Source organism: Nerophis lumbriciformis, linkage group LG11 (assembly GCF_033978685.3).
Source record: "Nerophis lumbriciformis linkage group LG11, RoL_Nlum_v2.1, whole genome shotgun sequence".
Classification (NCBI taxonomy): domain Eukaryota; kingdom Metazoa; phylum Chordata; class Actinopteri; order Syngnathiformes; family Syngnathidae; genus Nerophis; species Nerophis lumbriciformis.
In genome coordinates this window covers 46,306,639-46,318,327 of record NC_084558.2, presented here as the reverse complement: position 1 = coordinate 46,318,327, position 11,689 = coordinate 46,306,639, and the positions used below count along the sequence as shown (strand labels likewise).

At 38.6% G+C, this 11,689-nt stretch overlaps 1 protein-coding gene across 1 annotated transcript in view; it reads right to left on the bottom strand.

The window, feature by feature from the left end:
• map1b (microtubule-associated protein 1B) overlaps positions 1-11,006 on the bottom strand; it is a 37,554-nt gene extending 26,548 nt beyond the window's left edge. Inside the window, exon 1 of the mRNA XM_061966487.2 lies at positions 10,663-11,006. Coding sequence (XP_061822471.1) covers positions 10,663-10,852 — 190 coding nt within the window. The 5' untranslated portion in view covers positions 10,853-11,006. The remainder of the gene's footprint in view (positions 1-10,662) is intronic.
• Positions 11,007-11,689: the final 683 nt, after the last annotated feature.

The window sequence follows — 11,689 nt, the reverse complement described above, 5'->3', positions numbered from 1 at the left end:
GTGCCATGATTGGGTATAAAAGTAGATTCCATGAAATGCTCAGTCATTCACAAACAAAGATGGGGCGAGGGTCACCACTTTGTCAACAAATGCGTGAGCAAATTGTTGAACAGTTTAAGAAAAACCTTTCTCAACCAGCTGTTGCAAGGAATTTAGGGATTTCACCATCTACGATCCATAATATCACCAAAGAGTTCAGAGAATCTGGAGAAATCACTGCACGTAAGCAGCTAAACCCGTGACCTTCGATCCCTCAGGCTGTACTGCATCAACAAGCGACATCAGTGTAAAGGATATCACCACATGGGCTCAGAAACACTTCAGAAACTCACTGTCAGTAACGACAGTTGGTCGCTACATCTGTAAGTGCAAGTTAAAACTCTCCTATGCAAGGCGAAAACCGTTTATCAACAACACCCAGAAACGCCGTCGGCTTCGCTGGGCCTGAGCTCATCTAAGATGGACTGATACAAAGTGGAAAAGTGTTCTGTGGTCTGACGAGTCCACATTTCAAATTGTTTTTGGAAACTGTGGACGTCGTGTCCTCCGGACCAAAGAGGAAAAAAACCATCCGGATTGTTATAGGCGCAAAGTTGAAAAGCCAGCATCTGTGATGGTATGGGGGTGTATTAGTGCCCAAGACATGGGTAACTTACACATCTGTGAAGGCGCCATTAATGCTGAAAGGTACATACAGGTTTTGGAGCAACATATGTTGCCATCCAAGCAACGTTACCATGGACGCCCCTGCTTATTTCAGCAAGACAATGCCAAGCCACGTGTTACATCAACGTGGCTTCATAGTAAAAGAGTGCGGGTACTAGACTGGCCTGCCTGTAGTCCAGACCTGTCTCCCATTGAAAATGTGTGGCGCATTATGAAGCCTAAAATACCACAACGGAGACCCCCGGACTGTTGAACAACTTAAGCTGTACATCAAGCAAGAATGGGAAATAATTCCACCTGAGAAGCTTAAAAAATGTGTCTCCTCAGTTCCCAAACGTTTACTGAGTGTTGTTAAAAGGAAAGGCCATGTAACACAGTGGTGAACATGCCCTTTCCCAATTATATTATTTGCAAAAAAAATAAAGTTTATGAGTTTGAACATCAAATATGTTGTCTTTGTAGTGCATTCGATTGAATATGGGTTGAAAATGATTTGCAAATCATTGTATTCCGTTTATATTTACATCTAACACAATTTCCCAACTCATATGGAAACGGGGTTTGTACATATATGTTATATTTTATATTGATACAATGGTACTTTATACCTGTATTATCCTTTCCATCCTTTGTAACTGATGTACTGTGTGGAACAATTTCCCTTGTGGATCAATAAAGTTTGTCTAAGTCTAAATTGTTAAAATAGGTATTTTTACGGTAAGATTCCGACAACTGAGCTGCCAGATTTTTACAGTAAAATACATGGCTGTTGTTTTTACAGTGCATTACTGTACATTTTTTAAATATCTTTACTGTCATTTTTACTGTCAAATTGTCGAATGCGCTGCCAGATTTTTACCGTGAAATCTATGGTCATTGTTGTTGAAATACATTGTTGTTCGTGGTTAAAATTGTTCTACTGTTATTTTAACGATAATATTCTGGCAACATAGCCGCCAGATTTTTACTGTAAAATGTATGGTCGTTGTTTTTACAGTGCATTACTGTAAATGGTCTTTGAAAAATAGTACCACTTTTATTTGACAGTAAAATTCTGGCGTCTGAATTGCCGGTCTCTTTAACCTTAAAATTTATGGTAATTGTTTTTGCAGTACTGTAAATTGCTAAAATAGTTATTTTTACGGTAAGATTCCAGATTTTTACTGTAAAATACACGGCTGTTGTTTTGATTGTGCAATACTGTAAATGGTCTTTGAAAAGTGGTACCACTTAGATTTTGACCGTAAAAAAATACACGGCTGTTGTTTTTACAGTGCATTACTGTAAATTGTTAAAATTTTTATTTTTACAGTAAGATTCTGGTGACTGAGCTGCCAGATTTTTACTGTAAAATACACGGCTGTTGTTTTGATTGTACAGTACTGTAATTGGTCTTTGAAAAGTGGTACCACTTAGATTTTGACCGTAAAAAAATACACGGCTGTTGTTTTTACAGTGCATTACTGTAAATTGTTAAACATTTTATTTTTACAGTAAGATTCTGGTGACTGAGCTGCCAGATGTTTACTGTAAAATACACGGCTGTTGTTTTGATTGTACAGTACTGTAAATGGTCTTTGAAAAGTGGTACCACTTAGATTTTGACCGTAAAAAAATACACGGCTGTTGTTTTTACAGTGCATTACTGTAAATTGTTAAACATTTTATTTTTACAGTAAGATTCTGGTGACTGAGCTGCCAGATGTTTACTGTAAAATACACGGCTGTTGTTTTGATTGTGCAGTACTGTAAATGGTCTTTAAAGTGCTACCACTTAGATTTTGACCGTAGAAATACACGGCTGTTGTTTTTACAGTGCATTACTGTAAATTGTTAAAAAATGTATTTTTACAGTAAGATTCTGGCGACTGAGCTGCCAGATTTTTACTGTAAAATACACTGCTGTTGTTTTGATTGTGCAATACTGTAAATGGTCTTTGAAAAGTGGTACTACTTAGATTTTGACCGTAAAAAAATACACGGCTGTTGTTTTTACAGTGCATTACTGTAAATTGTTAAACATTGTATTTTTACAGTAAGATTCTGGTGACTGAGCTGCCAGATGTTTACTGTAAAATACACGGCTGTTGTTTTGATTGTGCCTTACTGTAAATGGTCTTTGAAAAGTGGTACCACTTAGATTTTGACCGTAAAAAAAATACACTGCTGTTGTTTTTACAGTGCATTACTGTCAATTGTTAAAATAGTTACTTTAAAAATCTGTGGTCGTTTTTTAAGATTTCAAAGATTCAAAGGCTCTTTAAATTACAGTATGCTGGTGGCGACTTGTCCAGGGTGTAGATAGGCAGCTGAGATACCGCCACACCGAAAGGGACAAGCGGTAGGAAATGGATGGATGGATCTTGAAAAATGCTTACACTTTTATTTTTACCGTAAAAGTCTGGCGACTGAGCTGCCAGTTTTTTTGTTTTTTTTTAAATTGGAATTTTTTAATTGAATTGAATTATATTTATATAGCGCTTTTCTCTAGTGACTCAAAGCGCTTTTACATAGTGAAACCCAATAATTGCGTTACATTTTTAAAGCAGCGTGGGTGGCGCTGGGAGCAGGTGGGTAAAGTGTCTTTGCCCAAGGGCACAACGGCAGTGACTAGGATGGCAGAAATGGGGATCGAACCTGGAACCCTCAATATATATATATATATATATATATATATATATATATATATATATATATATATATATATATATATATATATACGTTTTTTGTTTTTTTTTGCAATGCAGGTGGGAATAACCAAATGACATCATTTTGGAATGCACAAAAAGTGAATAAAAACATGAAAAGCAAAACAAGGACATTCTTTCCACTGAACAAACTAGACGGGGTTGTCTACAAGTGCTTTTAGGCGGGGGAGGGGCCACCAGCAGCTGCTCGAGAAGAGCAGTTTGTGTTTTCATGTCAGATTTGCCATGTCTTCTTATGCTCTGGCAGACCGGATGTGCAGATAAATGAACTCATGGTATGGACTGGAAATCACTGCTCTGTATTAAATACCACAAAATGCTGATGAGAGGCTGGTATCTTCTTGCTAATTCTTGGCGAGGTGAAACGCCACACCTCAATGCTGCTCTACCAGCATCTTTGTGTGGAATGAACCCCTCAAATGCATGACGAGGCGTGTTTATTTCTCAGTTGTTGGCTCGGCAGACGTCCAGTCGGGCCGCACTGAGCAGTGAGCACTGAGCTGAGTCACGGTGCTATCATCCTCCCCTCCGTCACACAATCAAGGCTCTGTCATTGTTGGACACACTTTTGTTTTTGCCGTCATAGAAACAATGGTCTGGTTTCTTCTTGCTACCCATGGACACACAAACAAGAAGCGATCAGGGCGGGGCTCGGTGATGAAGAAGACGATGTGCGGGTTTTATTTGTCCCATCAATAGATGCTCAGTCACTCACTTGCCAAGTGGGCACACATGAAATCTGTCAAAATGGTGAAGACATTGTTTTCTTTTGTGTCGGCATAATAGTGGCATACTAGTCGCATAATAGTGACATAATAGTCGCATAATAGTGACATAATAGTGGCATACTTGTCACATAATAGTCGCATAATAGTGACATAATAGTGGCATACTTGTCGCATAATAGTGACATAATAGTGGCATACTAGTCGCATAATAGTGACATAATAGTGGCATACTAGTCGCACAATAGTGGCATACTAGTCGCATGATAGTGACATAATAGTGGCATACTAGTCGCATTATAGTGAAATACTAGTGGCATACTAGTCGCATAACAGTGGCATACTAGTCGCATAATAGTCACATAATAGTGGCATACTAGTCGCATAATAGCGGCCTACTAATCGCATAATAGTGAAATAATAGTGGCATACTAGTCGCATAATAGTGGCATACTAGTCGCATAATAGTGACATAATAGTGGCATACTAGTCGCATAATAGTGACATAATAGTGGCATACGAGTCGCATAATAGTGGCATAATAATGGCATATTAGTCACATAATAATGGCATACTAGTCGCATAATAGTGACATAATAGTGGCATACTAGTCGCATAATAGTGACATAATAGTGGCATACTAGTCGCATAATAGTGACATAATAGTCACATAATAGTGACATAATAGTGTCATACTCATCGCATAATAGTGACATACTAGTCGCATAATAGTGACATAATAGTGGCATACTAGTCGCATAATAGTGGCATACTAGTCGCATAATAGTGACATAATAGTGGCATACTAGTTGCATAATAGTGACATAGTAGTCGCATAATAGTGATATAATAGTGGTATACTCGTCGCATAATAGTGGCATACTAGTCGCACAAGAGTGGCATAATAGTGGCCTACTAGTGGCATAATAGTGGCCTACTATTGCGTAATAGTGACATAAGAGTGGCATACTAGTCGCATAATAGTGACATAATAGTGGCATACTAGTCGCATAATAGTGGCATACTAGTGGCATACTAGTCGCATAATTGTGAAATACTAGTGGCATACTAGTCGCATAACAGTGGCATAATAGTCTCATAATAGTGACATAATAGTGACACAATAGTGGCATACTAGTAGCATAATAGCGGCATGCTAATCGCATAATAGTGACATAATAGTGGCATACTAGTCACCTAATAGCGGCATACTAATCACATAATAGTGAAATAATAGTGGCATACTAGTCGCATAATAGTTGCATACTAGTCGCATTATAGTGACATAATAATGGCATACTAGTCGCATAATAGTGGCATACTAATCGCATAATAGTGACATAATAGTTGCATACTAGTCGCATTATGGTGACATAATAGTGGCATACTAATCGCATAATAGTGGCATAATAGTGGCATACTAGTTGCATAATAGTGACATAAGAGTGGCATACTAGTCGCATAATAGTGACATAATAGTGGCATACTAATCGCATAATAGTGACATAATAGTTGCATACTAGTCGCATTATTTTATTTATTTTTCATGTATATATTCATTTCACACCATATTCATTGCACTTCTACATTTTTTATATTTTTATATATTTGCACATTGTTTTTCTAGCATGCACACATCGCACTGTATGGAATGGCCTCAATCTCGTTACCTTGCGTAATGACAATAAAGCTGATTCTGATTCTGATTCTGATTATGGTGACATAATAGTAGCATACTAGTCGCATAATAGTGGCATAATAGTGGCATAAGAGTGGCATACTAGTCGCATAATAGTGACATAATAATGGCATACTAGTCGCATAATAGTGACATAATAGTGGCATACTAGTCGCATAATAGTGACATAATAGTGGCATACTAGTCGCATAATAGCGGCATACTAATCGCATAATAGTGAAATAATAGTGGCATACTAGTCACATAATAGTGGCATACTAGTCGCATAATATTGGCATACTAGTCGCATAATAGTGGCATACTAGTGGCATAATAGTGACATAATAGTGGCATAGTAGTGGCATACTAGTCGCATAATAGTGGCATAATAGTGGCATACTAGTTGCATAATAGGGACATAAGAATGGCATACTAGTCGCATAATAGTGACATAATAGTGGCATAGTAGTGGCATACTAGTCGCATAATAGTGGCATAATAGTGGCATACTAGTTGCATAATAGGGACATAAGAATGGCATACTAGTCGCATAATAGTGACATAATAGTGGCATAGTAGTGGCATACTAGTCGCATAATAGTGGCATACTAGTTGCATAATAGTGACATACTATTGGGGCGGTATTGCTCGGTTGGTAGAGTGGCCGTGCCAGCAACTTGAGGGTTGCAGGTTCGATAACCGCTTCCGTCATTCTAGTCACTGCCGTTGTGTCCTTGGGCAAGACACTTTACCCAACTGCTACCAGTGCCACCCACACTGCTTTAAATGTAACTTAGATATCGGTTTTCACTATGTAAAGCGCTTTGAGTCACTTGAGAAAAAGCGTTTTATAAATATAATTCACTTCACTTCACTTCACTTCACTACTAGTCGCATAATAGTGGCATACTAGTCGCATAATAGTGGCATACTAGTCGCATAATAGTGACATAATAGTGGCATACTAGTCGCATAATAGTGACATAATAGTGGCATACTAGTCGCATAATAGTGACATAATAGTGGCATACTCGTTGCATAATAGTGACATAATAATGGCATACTAGTCACATAATAGTGGCATACTCTTCGCATAATAGTGACATAATAGTGACATAATAGTGGCATACTAGTTGCATAATAGTGACATAATAGTGGCATACTCGTCGCATAATAGTGACATAATAGTGACATACTAGTCACATAATAGTGGCATACTAGTCGCATAATAGTGAGATAATAGTGGCATACTGGTCGCATAATAGTGGCATACTAGTCGCATAATAGTTGCATAATAGTCTCATACTAGTCGCAAAATAGTGGCATACTAGTCGCATAATAGTGACATCCTGTTCTGTCTCCCTGTAATGTTTGTTTGCTCTTGAATGGGATAGTGCTGAAAATGTTTAGTTCCCCTCGGGGATTATTAAAGTATTTCTGATGATTCTGATTCTGATAATAGTGGCATACTAGTCGCATAATAGGGACATAATAGTGGCATACTAGTCGCAAAATAGTGGCATACTAGTCGCATAATAGTGACATAATAGTGGCCTACTAGTCGCATAATAGTGGCCTACTAGTCGGATAGTAGTGGCATACTAGTCGCATAATAGTGGCATACTAGTCGCATAATAGTGGCATACTAGTCGCATAATAGTGTTATAATAGTGGCATACTAGTCGCATAATAGTGGCATACTAGTCGCATAATAGTGGCATACTAGTCGCATAATAGTGACATAATAGTGGCATACTAGTCGCATAATAGTGACATCCTGTTCTGTCTCCCTGTAATGTTTGTTTGCTCTTGAATGGGATAGTGCTGAAAATGTTAAGTTCCCCTCGGGGATTATTAAAGTATTTCTGATGATTCTGATTCTGATAATAGTGGCATACTAGTCGCATAATAGGGACATAATAGTGGCATACTAGTTGCAAGATAGTGGCATACTAGTCGCATAATAGTGACATAATAGTGGCCTACTAGTCGCATAATAGTGGCCTACTAGTCGGATAGTAGTGGCATACTAGTCGCATAATAGTGGCATACTAGTCGCATAATAGTGGCATACTAGTCGCATAATAGTGACATAACAGTGGCATACTAGTCGCATAATAGTGGCATACTAGTCGCATAATAGTGGCATACTAGTCGCATAATAGTGACATCCTGTTCTGTCTCCCTGTAATGTTTGTCTGCTCTTGAATGGTATAGTGCTGAAAATGTTAAGTTCCCCTCGGGTATTATTAAAGTATTTCTAATGATTCTGATTCTGATTAATAGTGGCATACAAGTCGCATAATAGTGGCATACTAGTCACATAATAGTGGCACACTAGTCACACAATAGTGACATAATAGTAGCATACTAGTCGCATAATGGTGACATAATAGTGGCATACTAGTCGCATAATAGTGACATAATAGTGGCATACTAGTCGCATAATAGTGACATCCTGTTCTGTCTCCCTGTAATGTTTGTTTGCTCTTGAATGGGATAGTGTTGACAATGTTAAGTTCCCCTCGGGGATTATTAAAGTATTTCTGATGATTCTGATTCTGATAATAGTGGCATACTAGTCGCATAATAGGGACATAATAGTGGCATACTAGTCGCAAAATAGTGGCATACTAGTCGCATAATAGTGACATAATAGTGGCCTACTAGTCGCATAATAGTGGCCTACTAGTCGGATAGTAGTGGCATACTAGTCGCATAATAGTGGCATACTAGTCGTATAATAGTGGCATACTAGTCGCATAATAGTGACATAACAGTGGCATACTAGTCGCATAATAGTGGCATACTAGTCGCATAATAGTGGCATACTAGTCGCATAATAGTGACATCCTGTTCTGTCTCCCTGTAATGTTTGTCTGCTCTTGAATGGTATAGTGCTGAAAATGTTAAGTTCCCCTCGGGTATTATTAAAGTATTTCTAATGATTCTGATTCTGATTAATAGTGGCATACAAGTCGCATAATAGTGGCATACTAGTCACATAATAATGGCACACTAGTCACACAATAGTGACATAATAGTAGCATACTAGTCGCATAATGGTGACATAATAGTGGCATACTAGTCGCATAATAGTGACATAATAGTGGCATACTAGTCGCATAATAGTGACATCCTGTTCTGTCTCCCTGTAATGTTTGTTTGCTCTTGAATGGGATAGTGTTGACAATGTTAAGTTCCCCTCGGGGATTATTAAAGTATTTCTGATGATTCTGATTCTGATAATAGTGGCATACTAGTCGCATAATAGGGACATAATAGTGGCATACTAGTCGCAAAATAGTGGCATACTAGTCGCATAATAGTGACATAATAGTGGCCTACTAGTCGCATAATAGTGGCCTACTAGTCGGATAGTAGTGGCATACTAGTCGCATAATAGTGGCATACTAGTCGTATAATAGTGGCATACTAGTCGCATAATAGTGACATAATAGTGGCATACTAGTCGCATAATAGTGGCATACTAGTCGCATAATAGTGGCATACTAGTCGCATAATAGTGACATAATAGTGGCATACTAGTCGCATAATAGTGACATCCTGTTCTGTCTCCCTGTAATGTTTGTTTGCTCTTGAATGGGATAATGCTGAAAATGTTAAGTTCCCCTCGGGGATTATTAAAGTATTTCTGATGATTCTGATTCTGATAATAGTGGCATACTAGTCGCATAATAGGGACATAATAGTGGCATACTAGTCGCAAAATAGTGGCATACTAGTCGCATAATAGTGGCCTACTAGTCGCATAATAGTGGCCTACTAGTCGGATAGTAGTGGCATACTAGTCGCATAATAGTGGCATACTAGTCGCATAATAGTGGCATACTAGTCGCATAATAGTGGCATACTAGTCGCATAATAGTGGCATACTAGTCGCATAATAGTGACATCCTGTTCTGTCCCCCTGTAATGTTTGTCTGCTCTTGAATGGTATAGTGCTGAAAATGTTTAGTTCCCCTCGGGGTTTATTAAAGTATTTCTGATGATTCTGATTCTGATTAATAGTGGCATACAAGTCGCATAATAGTGGCATACTAGTGAAATAATAGTGGCACACTAGTCACACAATAGTGACATAATAGTAGCATACTAGTCGCATAATGGTGACATAATAGTGGCATACTCGTCGCATAATAGTCGCATAATAGTGACACAAAAATGGGACCCATTACCTCCCTGCTTGGCACTCAGCATCAAGGGTTGGAATTGGGGGTTAAATCACCAAAAATGATTCCCGGGCGCGGCCACCGCTGCTGCTCACTGCTCCCCTCACCTCCCAGGGGGTGATCAAGGCTGATGTGTCAACTGCAGAGAATAATTTCGCCACACCTAGTGTGTGTGTGGTACTTTAACTTGAACTTATAATAGTGGCAGAACCGCACGTAACACAACATATTTACCATCTACAGGATGATGTTATTATTTTATGCTGGCTTGGAAATGTCTGGCCCGTGTGGCTTCCCGTAGGGACTGCAGTGCGGCCTGGGCCACGCCCACCGGCCCCGGTGTGTGATGCTGATGAGAGTGCAGGATGAATGGGGGGGTTGGGGGAGAAGGGAGGGGTCACTTTATCGACTCGGATCGATATTTTAGTCGAACGAGCCGATGCTAAAAACGAAGGACGAGCGTGACAACGCAGCGCGAGAAAAAGAGACACGCGGCGTGGAGGAGAAGGAGCAGCAGGGTCCCCACAGGGCGGGGCTCCGCACTATAACAACACGATGCCAACACAACACGCAACAACAAACACGCGACACACACAAATGTGCGTGAAGTCCCCGCTGCCCCTCCCTTACACGCACACACACAAATAAATACAAATTAAAAAAAACTACACACACAAAAAAAAAAAGCTCACCTTTCTCTATGTCGGCGATGGCACACTTGAGGTGGTCCTCCGTGGCGACCTCGCCCAGGACCACCAGCAGGTAGAACTTGGAGTGGACGAAGTGCTGCGAGGGGCTGGCGGGGATGAAGCCACTCTCCATGTTGGCTGGTGTGGATGAAGAAGAAGATGATGATGGTGGACACTGCACCAGGGCGGACATCCTCGCTCTTCCTCTTCCTCTTCCTCCTCCTCGTCTTCTTCTTCTTCTTCTTCTTCTGCAGAAGTGTCTCCTGCCTCGGGTCGCTTCTTTCTTCTTCTGCGAGCAGCGAGACAGAAGAGGACGCCTTTTTTTTCTGCACACTCACCGCACAGCTGATGTCATTGGCAACGAATCAAACGCACCCCGGAAGTTGGTCAAGGGATCTGATGATGTCATGCTTGCTTATTCATCCATCCACCGGCATCTATTAGCATTTATTTATTATAATACCTTCCCTTTGTGTTAGGATGATAAAATAATGCATTTTATTACCATGAATATTATGATTTGACATTTTGTGGTGCAATGATACAAAATAAAAATATATTACATAAATATACAATTATAATATACAATTATTATGTCAATATATGAGACTAAAAAAATATAAATTATAATAATACGCATTGTAATACATTCTTCTTGTATATGATACAAAAATATATTATCATTACTATTATAGTATTTACTATGATTTGAATGAACACTTGCGGTGCAATATTTCAAAATAGAATAATGATAAATAAATCATATATTCCATAAATATACAATTATTGTGTCAATATCTGAGATTTAAAAATATATAAATTATAATAATACGCATTGCAATACATTCTTCTTGTATATGATAAAATAATATATTCTCATTACTATTATAATATTTATTATGATTTTAATGAACATTTGTGGTGCAATATTACAAAATAAAATAATGACAAATAAAAATGTATTACATAAATATACTATTATTGTGTCAAATATCTGAGATTTAAAAAATATATGCATTATAATAATAGA